Raw genomic sequence first — 15,128 nt, forward strand, 5'->3', positions numbered from 1 at the left:
CAGACAGTAATGAAGCATCAAGGACGAAGAGTTTCTTTTATCTTTGCTGTAAGTCATATTGAATGCCACTTCACAGCAGGATGCAGATATCTACGATATGTGAGTCAACAATAGTGGACAAGTCAGGACTTAGATATTTGCAAAGCTTTCCCAGTTTGTATAAATTTGCCTTGGGAATCATTAAAATGAACAAACTTAGAAAAAACAATACAAATTGAATGAACCCTAAGTTTATTCCTCTCGTAAATGAATACGCAGTCTGTTTTTTAACAAACAAATTCAATTTACAGTGACTCAGAATTAGGAGGCTGTTTGTACTGATTTATAAAAGATAAGCAATTTGGATTCATAGATATACAATACATAAACTGTCCACTATAAATGATGAACAACACCGACTCACTCCTCAGTGTCTCTTTCTATCACTGCCTCCGGTGCCTGTAGCTATACAGCAGCTCGTATATTTGCGTGTGACTGCCAAGCAAATTTTATGCGAGCTTTTCGAAATGTCAGTGGAAATAAAACGTGAATTAGGAGTATTTTCCATCACTATGTTGAAAACAAACTGGCATCCCAAATGTCAACAACGAGATCTGCAAGTACATCAGAGAGAATGAGCTGTGTGAACGTGATTGTTGTTACTGCTCAGTGTCACAGCTATTTCATACTTTAACCTCAAAACACAAACAAAGACACGTATACTACTATGTATACTACAGACACGTTAGACAAACTAAAACCACAACTCGTAACGAAACGGCAGGTGTTATTTAAACATAGAACCAGTTAGATACAAACTTCTCTATGAGAAAAACACCAATGGTTTGAATATATTTGATTTAACTGAAATTAAAAATGATACTTCTTTGTAAATAGGAGATCATTGAGTGCATTTTCGCAGTTCCAGCTCGCTCTAATTCGATGCATAATTTACAAAAATGCGTTTTTGTAATAACCACGTCTTTTATCTGTCACTGCATGCTGCACCCTCTTCACATTTGCACGACATTGAATTGTGAACAATTCAGTGGATAAAAGGATGGGGGGGGGGGGAAAGAGGTCACAGACTGTCAGGAGCAGCACATAAAGAAGCAGAGAGAAATCCACATTGTTTATTGAGAAATGACAGCCAAAGCCAGGGGTGTGGTGTACAAAGAATGAAAAGTCTCATTTTCCAACACTGTTAGTCTGAAGCGGAAATGTACTGAAAAAAGAAGAGAAGAGGTAAACAAGGGCTAGGCAAGAGTACACCAAATGTGACCAGTGAGCCAAAACAAAACTTCTATGCAGTAGATTTATGCTGTCAATGAATATTTATTGATCCTTGTACTGTCAGTATGATGTAAACAGGTGACAGATTTAACGGTGCTATATTTAAATGTGCTGTGCTCATACGCAATCACAGAAGTGTGAGGTTTAGCTTCCTTTGTTGAAATGGTAATTATTATACATTATCATAAACTGGGTCTTACAGCTTCAGCTACAGCACGCAATATATAACAGTGAAGGCTATAAATACATTGTAACCAACAATATGTTTATAGCTTATATTTTCTAAAACATGAGAGTTAAAAACAACCAAAAAACACACACAGATGATGAAACAAGTTGTAAAGAAATCAATAGTGCAGTCAAGACATATTGAGTTGGCACACTTTTATACGTATTTTTTACACGTTGGCACAGGAAAAGAGAACCTGAGGTTTATTAAAAGCCTGTTTGACTGTCGATGGCTTGTTTGACTTTTATTGGTACCGTTACAATTTTGGATCTTATTTTAAAAAGACAGTCACTGACATTTTGTTTGCATCAAATGACTTGCATCAGCTTAGGCATAAACATCAACATCGTAATATTTCTCATTTTCATTTGCTTAAGCAATTTGCTGTATTAGTACTCGCATCTGAAACTCTAATCCTCCAGTTTTTGGTAGCGCTCTTTAAGCTTTATGGAGATAAAAATGTTCACATACATATTTTTCTTAAAGACACAGTGACATTAAAAATACATTTGTAAGGCTGTAATCCTGCTTCAACAAGTTATTTAACTTGCAACAAGTAAAATTATAATGATTGTGGAGCTTTCGACTTTGAGTCATTCAAGCATAATTCTGAATGATTTTTATTCAAACCCTCTTTCGGCTGTCGCGAGCCACATATTTAAGCCACATAGTCTACATCATAATACACAAACTAAAGATCCTCCAACCATCATTTCACTTCACTTTACAGAACATAACTTTAATCCTTTAATTCAGCCTGGAAACAGCGTCGGCCAAACTTCTCAAAACTGCAGAATCACCTTTTAGTAATTGGCTAAACGCACTACTTGGTCGTTTCTGTATTTCCCGCTGCGCCGCTCCTCTTCACACGATGTCCTCTCTCATTTCCCTTTGTGCTTGTTGAAAAGAGCGTAGAGGACTTTCAAGGTTGCAGTGGTGTCCAGAGAGACAATATCTGTCACAATATTCAGAGGAGACATAATCCACATGCAGCATCCTTAAGCCACTGAGGCGGTAAGAATATGCGGACACTTTTTACCAGCATTAGCTAATAGCTACTCTCACAATCCATCCTAAGAGGTAATAGATCAGGAGGACAAAAAAAACATTAGATGGAAACTTAATCAATATGTCCTTGGTGAGATAAGATCCCTACAAAATTGCTCTCTGTTGTGAGATGCTCTGACTGAATGAATGTGACAGAAAGATCGACTTCACCATTGGCTAACCTAATTAATTCACGCAGCATGCTCTCATTTTAGGCCCTGAGAGCTGGGATTCCTCATTCAGTGGCTGCAATTATGCCGTTAATTAAAAAGACACCAAAAATGAATTAAATTACCCACTCGCTCCTGGCACAGATTAATTGTGCTAGTCCTTACATTAACAGTTATCGTGTCGAGGATTTATTTTACAATTACAGGCTCTGTGGCTGGGAGGCAATATGGTGGGACAGCTTTAGCGATCTAAAGAGAGGAAGATTCAAGTTTAGAGGGAAGTTCCTCCTGTCAGTAGCGCATCTGCAGGGAAGTGGAGTGAATCTGCTTGCCACTGATTGATTCCCACACTTAGAGGAGTCAGTAACTCACCCGGTCACCTGCTTGATTTCACTCTCCGCCTTATGGAATGATGTAGTCTATGTGACCGAAGGAAATTACCCAAACACACACATGAGCGTTGCTGGTGGCATACGATGTAGTCATACCGCATGAACCCACCACAGATGTATGCTTTAAACTTGAAAATAAACAAAAACGAATGCTGTAGCTTTATGACTTCCTAGAATTTGAACCTTTTCATGTGTACATGTGGCCATTAGAGATCATGAGTATATGTCAAAGAAAGTCGGCATCTTGCATGCTAAATAACATAACATCCATGAGGGCTACCTACAACAACGTCACAAGCAAAAAGTGATTGGCTGTAAGTGCAATTGGCGTTTGGCAAATTCTTTTTATGTGGATGGGGTTTACAACAGCAAGCCTACACCATTAAAAACAGCCCCCAAACACACAAACATGATATTTTGTTATAATAAAAAACTAACCTAAACATACAAAACCTTGATCTGGTTCTTCATCTAATATTGACAAAAATTATGTTTGTAAATATTGAATACAGTTGATTACACACTGTAAAATTCACTAAAGCTGCCATTAATCCATCCATTTTCTGCTGCTTATCTGGGTCTGGGTTGCAGTTTAAGCAGAGAAGCCCAGAGCTCCCGTCTCCCCCAACCTCCTCCTCCAACTCATCCAGATGGGGGGACACCAAGGTGTTCCCATGCTACCTAAGAGATGTAATGTCTTCGGTTTGCCCTAGCTTCGCTCTGAGGCCTTCTCCTGATAGGATATGCCTGAACCACCTTGATTAGTTGGCCCTTCGGATACCCAAACCACTTCAACTGTCTCTTTTCCATGTGAAATATTAGCAGCAGTCTTCAGTAAGACAGATAACACAAATTCATTCAGATAAACACCCACACATTGATATAGCCTAGTAACAGTAACAGTAAGGATCAATCTCTGTGTCTAATCATCTATAGTGATACTCATCATGGCACGAGCGGCGCTCATTCATATTCAGCACGCTATTCCATCTCCCTCTCCAAAACACTCTCAAACTCTCACTCCACGGTGTAGAGCACATTAATTCAGCAATCCCCTTCCTTGCATGACATACAAACACATTTTAGCATTTTTTCCGTCATCCAGATAAATTCTCCTGATAAAGGGCATCATCACTGAATTAGTTTGACATTGGTGTCTTGGAGCGCTGTAGGATTTCATTTTTTCATGGTAACGATCATTTTATCTGCAGGCCTTTTTTCTTCTTCATCATCTGTGCCTGGCATTTCAATCTCAGTAAAACAGTCATGAACAAGTTCTGAGTGTGTTATGTGTGAACAAAGTGGATTTGTCTCACCTTGTGGGTCAACATTGGAGAGCTGAAAGCCTGTATCCTTCAAGAGGTCCAAGGCCAAGGTGACATTATGAAGCTAGAATTTTTTGAAAAAACAACAAAAAAATTTCAAATGAGATAATTCTGCAATGAACCACACTTATTGTAAGACTATATCACATACAACAAAAGCTATATTCTACCCCACTTTTGGTAAAAAAGTTGACTCTGTAACAACAGTAGAGATATTTATTGAATAAACTGTACTTTAGTGCTGAACTTACAATTATGAAGTGCTTTAACTTTAAATTTGAAGATTTCCATTTTATAATACTTGTATATTTTATTCCACTATGATAATATACTACAAGCCTTTTGTACTCTGGTGCGTTTATCGCATAGTAATAGCTATAGGTACTAATTACTTTTAAAATCATACATCTATTTTCTTAAATGCTTTCCCAACTAGGGGCATGGGAGGGCTGGAGCCTGTCCCAGCTAACATCTGGCAAACACACAGTATGCCCTGGAGTATTATACAACCCTGGAAATGTTAGTGGTCCATCACAGGACCAGCACAGAGAAACAGACAATCATTCACACCAACTACAGCTAATTCAGAATCACCAAATAACCTGACATTTATGTTTTTAACAACAACAACAACAACTTTTATTATGGGGACTGTATAATATTCATTTGATCATATCATATCTTTTAATGGGCACTGTTCTGGGTCATGTTTTAGTACTGTATCCAAGTGATCGGCCGGGAATTAGATTGATAGATGATCAGATGAAAAAGTGTACTTCATTCCTAACACTTGTGAACTGAATAAAGGAATTTGTGTGAATGCGTACACTGCACCAAAAATAAAATACGTTTGAACAGAATTTTGAGTTATATTTTGAGAAAATAAAGCTTTGAATGTGGCATGAATCCATATATGTGAATCTATACTTTACCATCTCAGAGTCACTGACAGGGGTCAGGTTGAAGTCAAAGAGCGGGATGAAAAAACCCTCCAACTGTCCGATCAGCAGCAGCAGAATCACACCATCAGCAAACTGGACAGCAAACCCACAGAGCATTGGAACATTGAAAGTGATAAGGGAAGTAATCACTGAGTCTATTTTTATCAAAAGAAAGCCTGTAAGCAGTAGAAGGTTTCCAGCTGTTGGTGTATACCTGTTTGTCCATATCTATCACCTGCAGACCCAGAGATGATATATGCTGGTTGACAAAGTGTACCAGGGCCTACAACAGAGAAATTATAAAACTGTGCAGTTTGAAATGCAACTTGACAATTTAGGGTATCTTCATCAAAACCCAAAGCATTAGTTGGAATGGTTAATATATCAGACTCTTAAAGTAGGACATCTAAACTTGTTCATTCTGCACCTCGTGTAGCTCACTCGAAATCAAGGAAAGTATTAGTCAGCCAGCAAAAAACGACTGCCCTTTTAAAATATGAGATTTTTTTGTCTCTTTCTCTCTGTGAGCTGCTTTGTGTCAGCCTATAGCTCATTTCAGACTTTGTTGTCCTGTATTTCAAGTGTTCTCACAACTCTTGTGTTCAGGCATTTAGTTATCTTAGTCAAATATTGGAACTTCTGGCTCCAAAATCCTAAAATTGAGTCTTCAAAACAGGATTTCACTAACCCATGAGTGTTGTCATGGTGGCTACTTCCATTTTTTTACATGCAGTCTGTGAAAATTATTTGATTTTTTTTTTTTTTAAAGAAAGAAAGAAAGAAAAAGATCATGCTCAACAGTATTTGAAAATCATCTTTTGCAAAAAGGCCAAAAAGCCTTACAAGCACATTGGATTAAGAGTCCCGTCCTTCACCAGCCAGCTCTGTTCATCTGCCATGTATTGAAGGTTCAGATCAGGCAACAAACACACAGCGTGACATTTATCATTTGTGTTAACACCACTGGAGTTCCTCTCTCTCTAGAGATGAGAAAGTCAACACCTTTAAAAAATCTCGGCACTTCTTTACTTTTTCTGGTGTCCTTGTTATACCTTTTTCACTGTGTTGACCTTGTGAGCCTCAAGCTTCAGCAGTTGCTCGATGGGATCTTCCCCTGGGTGACCAGACAGCCAAAAAAATGTGTTAGTAGGCTGTAATGCTTTTTGGATGACATTCAAGATGTCACATCAGCTCAACCTCTGACCATCTCACTCACTTTCAGTATTGCTGAGGGAGTCTGTGTCGCTGCTGAAAAGGCAAAAAGGATTTATATATATATATATATATATATGAGGTGAGTTTTTCTTCACATTTACAGGATCACACGAGGCAGTAAGCACCTCACCTTCCCTCTGTTAAGATTTCCACTTGCACATCTGATTTGATTCCACTTTTGCTGACCTGGGTGTACAGCACACCACAATGAGCAACAATTACACAAAGTGTGTCTGAAACCATCCTGGAGCAAAAGAAAAAGTGCCAAAGTTTGACAAGAACAACTTACTTCTACGACTACAACTTCAATCTTCACATCAGAGGGCAAATCCAATTCAGGCTGGAAACATCTCACCATGGCAACAAGCAGATGAAGGGTGGCCAGAAGGTCCTTGTTGTGGATGACTGACAGGTAAACAGCAGAGGACCAGACACACACAAAAGAAAAATCGGCCGATGTGATCAAACTCTCAAGCAGGGCACGAGTGTCTTTGATAAATAAGAAACTGACACTTGGCCCCATAACCTACTTACCATTAGTACTCACCAGCAGCTATTTTCAATATCAATCCAGTTTTCAGCAAATCTAAACAATAGCATTTATTTTTATCTATTTATGTCTTCACTCTGTAAGTAAAACTTTCTCCACAGCTAATGATCGGAGCACTCCCATTAAGAACAACTCCATGATGACCCTGTTAGACAATATTACCATATTATATTGACCTTCTTGGTAATATATTATCCTTATTATTACTCCTGTTGCCTAACATTAAAAGAATTTAAATGGTGATGCATGTACAGCCCTATTTTTAGGTTTTTGTTTTTTTAATAAAAGCAACAAGCAAATCCCATAAACTGAGATTTTATTCAGACTAAATCAATTCAATCAATCAAAATTCAGAATGTTTAACATGAGACAATTTACTCTTTTATGAAAACTGTTAGCTCAGCTGCTGCCATCAAAGTCAAAATGACCTTATTTTTTCTTAACATTTTCTCAGTTCATCAAATCATTGGATTTGATTTTTATTTACATTTTACACTGTACACTAACTTTGTTTGAATTGGGGTTGTACTACAGAACAGCAGCAAACATGATTATCACCAAATCATGTTAACTTTTAATTAGCATTCGCACAGATTAGTCTTTTTTGATACGTTTCCCTGTCTTCTATTTGGATTCACCCTGAACAAAACGCAAAGGAAGGCAATGAAAGAAAGTGAAATAATTGTAGTCAAGAATCTGACAGCTGCCCTGCCAGGTTATGTTGTGTCAGCCCAAGAAAGAACATTTTAGGTAAAGTGTTCAGCAGTCTATAAGTTATTTCTCTGCATAACCAAGCAACCAGCACTGACATGTGATTAAAATGAAACCCTATAATGTCAGGAAATTTTATCTCCACCAAAATCCTGCGCAGTTGGTGTAAGCTTACATGGTACCCTTGTGATAGCACCAAATCCTGTTGAAATGAGAGGGTTGCCAGAAGAGAACATTTGTTGACTTGTTTGTTTGCGAAGCCCAGTCGGCAGCATGACTCACGTTTGACGTTCCATTTGATCTGACTGCTGTCCTGCGTGCCCAGTCTCTTGCCCAGCTCCTCCATGATTATTTCCAGCTTGCGGATCTGAGCTGTGCTGGTCAGCGCTATCTCTTCCACATTCAAATGCACGTCGGCCAACCTGGCTGAAGAAATCAAGAAACAACCGAGTATCATTATAGGGTCTGACTGACAACAACCTCCAGCTTTTTAACATAATATCTGTTTGTTTTTCATCCTCTCAGTCAAATCACTATCAAACGCAAGTAAGTATGATAAATGAAATATCAAATATTCATTATCTCACACAGCAGGTGATGAAGTACCAGTCCATCATACACATCCTCCTCCAGACTCTGAACAACGATGTGCTCGGGTTTCAAGGTCTTATTGATCCAATCAACCAGTGCCTACCGAGATATAATTCATCACACGGTCAGAGAAATTATCCGCTTTCATCTTCTTGCATACATTTTTCCTTTATCAGTGTTGCAGATGAAGAAAAAAAACAGCAAGAGACCCTGTTTTTAAAGATTGTGCTTTTGGATCCCGAAACAGATAATAATAATAATAATGCAAGATACAAGTGCTCATCTAAAAGAAAGCTTATATTTCACTTGTTTTCCTCTCAAGTTTACATATAAGACGTCAGAATTATTTCAATTTTTCCATTTGTGTGAAACATTAGCGCTGCCCTCTTTACAACAATATGTTTAAAATTCTGATCCAGCAGAGTCTGCTGGCTCCTCGCCGTGACATCTGTCTCCCATCTTCTCTTATAATTATGCTCATTAAAATTTCACCCATCCTCACACCTTATTCCTGTATGCAGCCCACTAAAGACACAAAGGTAATCTCAGATCTGCGGCTGTCCAGGACGGGCATTTGATGTTACAGTAAATGTGAAATAGAAGAAAGCGAATCCGACATGTGCAAGGCAGGGATTCATTTCTTACCTCCTTCAGCTTTTCAAGTTTGGGGTCTTTTAAAGATGTTGGTTGTATGAGTTTCCTCTTCTCCCCTGTAATGGACATGAAAACAAAACTGCGCTAGTCTCTTACGTCACCCAAAGTGCATCTGATAGCTCTCTTTAGAATTTCTGCTTTGAATATTTCAGTGATAGGTTTTACATGTTTTGGCAGTACCACTATGTTTGCTGCTTATTCACATATACTTTGAGGTTGGCCATTTTCAAATGCATTCCCTTCATACATCCAGCCCTCCCGAGCAACATAGAAATCAGCAGAGCCCGCAAAGCTGTTTCGGTTAGTCTAATCTATCTCGGCAGAACTTCTAACTTGGCAATATAATTAAGCTGCGAGAATCATAATTTTATGTGGAGTATGGATCAAAGAATTATTCGAAATCTATTGCTTTACTTAGAAAGACAAGCCCACTCCAACTCTGCTGTATGGAGCGTCTTGCATCTTTATGCAATGCTTTTGAATTGTGGCCAATTTCAGCTCCCAACAGAACTGCTTTCTCGATGAAGTCGGTGTTTTATAAACCCATCATTCGGTACACAAAAACTTTGATACTAGCCGGGGAACATAGTGGAGGATTCAGCAAATTAAAAACCAGATATTCACCCCAGGAGGTGGCAGAGACCAGAGCACACCAGATTTCACATGAAAGAGAATACAGGACCTAAACTCATTTCCTCCATGTCTGCTAAATGTGTAAATGAGCAACTGTCACCTTTCAAGTTCACAACATCAGTGCCCCCAAATGATCCGAAGGTCATGTCCTGCAGGTTTAAATGATTACAGATAGACTGGACACGTCTATATTCATTATCCTCATTATATAATATTGGCGAAAGTCTAATAGAAATGCACGAGGCAGACACGATTTTCAATATGAGGTCACTGGGATGATCTTTTACATGTGCCACATGAATCACTGATGACTAAGATTGACCTTTTGAGTAAATGCAAACATACCCTGAAAAGACTCAAGTTCCACAGGCTCTTCTTCTTTCTGATAATTAAAGATGTTCTCCTCCATCATTCCTCTGCAAAGTGATATCTTCACCTCTGCTGACCTGTCAAAACATTTACATAAAATTACAACAAACTACAGGAATTTCTAATACACAGTGTATGATATCAATACAAGATCAAGCAGGGTTCTCAAAGTTTTAAAGATCGAATAGCGGTGTACCCCTCTTCTCTTCTTCCAGCTCAGAGGATGATTTACATTAGAAACTATTGTTTTTAGATATTTGTTAAGTATTGGTGAGGTAGAACTTCTTGACACCAGCTGATTTTGTTGGGGGGGGGCGCAAACAAGAGGCAAACCAGACATTTTTCTGCATGGGCCCAGAAGAACATCTACAAAAACAGTGTAAGCTCCATTGTTCCATCTACAAACCAAATTTTGAAAAGATTTCCATGCAAAATAAATGAGTTTGGACTCATTTGAACAGAGGTGATGTCTTGTGGTCTACTAATTAAAACTGTACATTTTTTTAGACATGAATACAACATCTGGATTAAAGGGAACATGAACCGTTCATATAAACAGCAAACAGCAAACTTGCAAACTTTGAGAAGGGTTTATTAATGCTAAAAGGTACAGAGTTTCATTGTTTGCATTGTTGTCCAGATGTCCTTTTCAAGAAGACCCTGCTTATTTTGGCTAAACAAAGTCAAACCACACTCTGCACAACAGCATGACTCCTTATTAAAATAGTCCAGATGGTAAAATCACCTTCCTCTAGTCAGAATAGTCAACTATTGAAAATATTGGGACCGTTCAATTTCCTACTTTGATGTAAAATACAAAGAGGAAGATAATAATTCTATTTCAAGCAAGAACAGAAAAACATTTTACTTTCAATCAGTTGGTCTTAAGACTTACCACATGCTTGGACTGTTATTAAAAGACACCCAGCAGGAAACATAGCCCTAATATAACCTCTTCCAAAGCATGTTGCTGGCTTCAAATTCAAAATGTGCATCTCTTTTTTTAAACACTTTGCAGTTTTACTATTTGTCTTTGCACCCCAAAGGCAAGGTTTAAAGGATGTGCAAATCACTGAATTCTGCTTTCATCACAATACACAATTTGTACACAATTTGTTCCAACTTTCTCAGGGGGGAAAGTGGGTTGTAAAGCACAGAAGAATGAAGAAACACTTTCTCTATGAATATGTTTGGCAGAAAATACTCTCAGTGGTGCCTCAGTAAGTCCGGAGCCATACTGCTCAGTTTTCAGCTGGTTTTGAGGACTGACCAGCAGTGAAAAATGCCGGCTGTGATGGCAGACAGCTTACCTTTGAGAGGAAATCTTGTATCTCAGAATTGTTGCTTTTAAAGTACAAAGACAAAAACAGCCTTGTGCTCAGCTCAGCCACACAGAACTTCTAATGCAGGTATATTACTCTGACTGAAGGTGTTACACGTTTCTAAAAACACAGAGAAACGGAAACTGATTGGGTTTGGAATCGATCTGTTCCAAAAACACGTTATACCAAAACAGGAAGCCACTTAACTTCCTCACTTCTTTTTTTCCCTTTTCTTTTTTTTCTCAACGGCAAACTCATTAGATCAAGAACTTCAGGTCCCTGCAGAGTTACAGGGGCTGGTCTTGTTTCTGTGAACATTTTGAATCATATGGCCTGAGACAAAGCACAGCAAACACATAAAGCAACACACTCTGACAAAACAGACGTGACCTGGAGCTTGTCAAACGGTTGTTTCCTGGATCTGTGGAACAGAAACGCCTCGGTGAGCAACTTCTCTTTCTCTGGGTGTTTAGATTGTGTGTGGCTTCCTTTTCCTGAGGTTGACAGTAACTTTCAAACAAGGTCATAAACAAAAAGTCTTTTTGAATAAGCTTACCTTCAGCACTCTGGGAGCGACTCGGCAGAATTGAGTTCCTTAGCTGATGTCAACTCCACAAAGTGTCAAAACAGCGATATATCAGAAGTGGAGGGCTGTACTCAATCTGAATAGACTCTTGTTATTTCTATCAATGCAAAGGTCTGGCTGTACTCAATTTGAAAACTGTTGGCTTGAAAGAAAATAACATGTCACAGGGTTGAAAAGGAAGATAAGCGCATGAGAGGATGTGGCAGAGAAGAAGATAGCACTTCCTCTTTTTGATATTGGCTTCGACGCCGAGCGTTTTCTGATAGGAGCGTTTATGCTCTGTGACACGAACCCTGGATAAGACTTTAATAATAAGTAGTCATTGAGCGAACAAGAACAGGGAAGACTCTTGGGTATAAGTGTATTGTTTTGAAAACTACACTTCAGGAGGGCCGTGAGAAGCGTGACACTCAGAGGCCTGAACCACTCAGGCTCGACTCACACATCTCCATCTGTGACCACCCGGATCAATTTGCCGTCATCTGGCCTTCTCGGTTACACAAACACATTAAAAGGAAAAGAAAAAGAAAAGCAAAGATAGACAACAAAACAACGACCTCTGTCTGTGCACTGGCCTTGTTGAAGAAAAGAAAAAGGACCACCCATCAGTCAGACGAGGGGCAATTTAGGGGATGTGGAAGGTTACCATAGCAACAAAGGAAAGAGACAAGAAAATAAAGGCCTAAAATAAACCTATAATTCCTTTAGCTAAACCCAAATTGAAGGAACTGTTTGTTCAAAAGCCAATCTCGCTCAGAAAGCCAAAGCAAATTTAACCAATCTCACAAGCAAGAGATAAAATAAAATTCCCATTCTGCTTGATTCCACACATTTATTTTTCTGATAGCCTAGATTAAACAGAAAAAGAAAAAAAAATTCAGACACACACTGGTGAACCAGCCAGTGTTAACTCTGTCTGAATTGACTCATCCATTCTCTCAATAATTCAGACCGGCTCGAAAATGCATGAGCAGTCGTGCACTGTACATCTTAGCAGGTCTTGAGGTGGCACCACAGGGCCAGCTCTGCTTCAGGAGAGTAGTAATAGGTCCGGGTCTCCTTGGAGAGCTGTCTGAAAGGCTGGTCAATATAAAGATACTCTGACTCTGACTCTCCTGGGACGGCAAGAACACACTGCAGTCAAGGCAGGAAGCAACAGCATGAACTTTTAAATATGATTTAAAATATGCGTACTATGCATAGTTCAGAGAAAACATGCTATTAAAGAGTATAGTATAGGAATAACATGGAACATATTAATAATGTACAGTAAAAAGAGGTAAAAAGAAAGTAAACCATTCTTCAACTTTAAGATTTTATGTATCAGGACTTTTTGTTAATAATTTGTTCTAAATCAGGTCTTAAAATTGTTTAATTACAGCCTTGGATTAACAGCAACATGACACACCTTACCTTATCGTTATTTATGTAGCAAAAAAACAAGCCAAAACACAAAAGCAGTGTGTGAAAAAGTACACCCTTACTGTTTCAAAAGCAATTAAGAAGGTAGGTAGGCAGCCAGGTGCTGCCGATCAATGCAAAAACTGTGAGCACAAAAGAAGAGGTTTTGGCAGTTTGTAGATTTGGAGTATTCAGGTATGTGTTATTACAATGCCACAGGGGGAAAGACATCAGCAGTGATCGTAAAGAAGCAACTCTTGCCAATTTCCAAACAATTTGTAGTCAATCATTGTATAATAAGAAAAAATCTTCACAAGTAGAAAACATTCACAGCACTTACCAATCTACAGGGCTCGGGGAAATTGCAAAAGAGAAATAAAATGCTAGAGCTTTGCAAAGTTGCATTCAAACAAACCACAAGCCATCTGGTACAATGTCTTTTGGACAGATAAGACCAAAGTGGAGATGAAATAAAAGCATATCAGTATAAAGACTTCATACCAACTATTAAGCACAGTGGTAGAGGGTAGTATTCTAGAGTCAAATGGTAAGGCCATCTGTCTGATAGTCAAAGCTTGACCTAAAGTGGTTGATGCAACAGGACAATGATACCAAAAAGAGCAGCAAATCTACAACAGAATGGCTGAAAAAAGAAAAAAAATCAAACCTTAAAAGAACTGCAATGCCTGCAAACCTCAATGAACTGAAGCAGCATTTTAGAGTTTGCAGAAGTAGAAGAGTGGGATAAAATTCCTCCAAAATGACATAAGATTAGTTCTTACTTTTTCACACACTGTTTCTGGATTTAGGCCTAGCTTTGTTAAACAAATACTAGTAAATGGACTTATACTTATATGGTGCTTTTCTATTCTATTTGAGCACTCGAAGCAGTCTCTTACTAAGAGGCTCATTGACAGACAGACAGACAGACACACACACATTAAGACAAGGTTTTTTCTATGTGAAGCAAAGAACCTTTAACTTAACACTCTCTCATTCCAGTGAATTGGTTGGGGGCAACTTGGGATTCAGCATCTTGCCTCAGGATATTCAACATGCTTCTCTCAACTGTTTCCTTGTTTCAGTCTGAGTGAAGCTAAGCTAATTGACTGCATGCATAAAGAAGAGTTGCAAAGATCTTCTTACTGAATTCTTAGAATTTTAAAAGGTTTAATAGGTTTTCAAATTACTTAAACACTGGAAGCAGCATAACACAGTACACACATCATCCAAAAGCAAAGGCAAAATTATTCAGTACTTAGTTAAAACTTTGTTAGGGTCTCACTTACTTGTAACTGATAAGGTTTCAGTGTCTCCTGGCTCTCAGGCACATCCATGGCTCCCTCATCACATCTGGTGCCAAGATGGCAACAGCTGGAACACCAAACTCAAGGCTTTAAAACGACAGGCCACAAACCAGCTGCTGACACCAAGATAGCTGCTTTCACCTCCTGCCATCCTTTTGTGGCTTTTAAATGTATTTGTTCATTAATCCATTTTCTTAATTCCATATTCAATTCAGAGTTGCAAGGGGCAGGAGCCTCTCCAACAACCCTGGATGGGTTGCCAATCTGTTCCAGGGCTAACACATAAAGACAGACAACTGTTCACACTCACATTCACACCTATGCCCAATTTAGAATCACCAATTAAGATAACCCCATGCATGTCTTTGGAGTGTGGGAGGAAGCTGGAGTACCAGGCGGACACACAAAGAAAG

General features: G+C 38.7%; 1 protein-coding gene across 3 annotated transcripts; it reads right to left on the reverse strand.

The window, feature by feature from the left end:
* Positions 1–1,097: 1,097 nt before the first annotated feature.
* Positions 1,098–15,102, reverse strand: parvg (parvin, gamma). 3 transcript variants are annotated; one of them, XM_086299225.1, is made up of 12 exons: positions 11,978–15,102; positions 10,076–10,176; positions 9,089–9,153; positions 8,440–8,542; positions 8,135–8,278; positions 6,881–6,996; positions 6,722–6,777; positions 6,593–6,624; positions 6,429–6,490; positions 5,591–5,659; positions 5,368–5,469; positions 1,098–4,499 (listed from the first exon to the last, which is right to left on the reverse strand). In XM_086299225.1, exons 2-12 carry the CDS (start codon positions 10,140–10,142, stop codon positions 4,287–4,289), a joined length of 1,029 nt encoding a protein of 342 aa, XP_086155351.1. In that variant the 5' UTR covers positions 10,143–10,176; positions 11,978–15,102; the 3' UTR covers positions 1,098–4,286. The 3 variants fall into 3 exon arrangements, with proteins under 3 accessions (XP_086155351.1, XP_086155350.1, XP_086155352.1); XM_086299224.1 differs by having other exon boundaries at positions 11,410–15,102; XM_086299226.1 differs by having other exon boundaries at positions 1,098–2,456; positions 4,427–4,499; positions 10,076–15,102.
* Positions 15,103–15,128: the final 26 nt, after the last annotated feature.

Source organism: Aulonocara sp. 'chitande type north' Nkhata Bay, linkage group LG7 (genome assembly GCF_057382095.1).
Source record: "Aulonocara sp. 'chitande type north' Nkhata Bay isolate Kocher_YH1m ecotype deep benthic linkage group LG7, A_spYH_male_GT1.1, whole genome shotgun sequence".
Taxonomy (NCBI): Eukaryota; Metazoa; Chordata; class Actinopteri; order Cichliformes; family Cichlidae; genus Aulonocara; species Aulonocara sp. 'chitande type north' Nkhata Bay.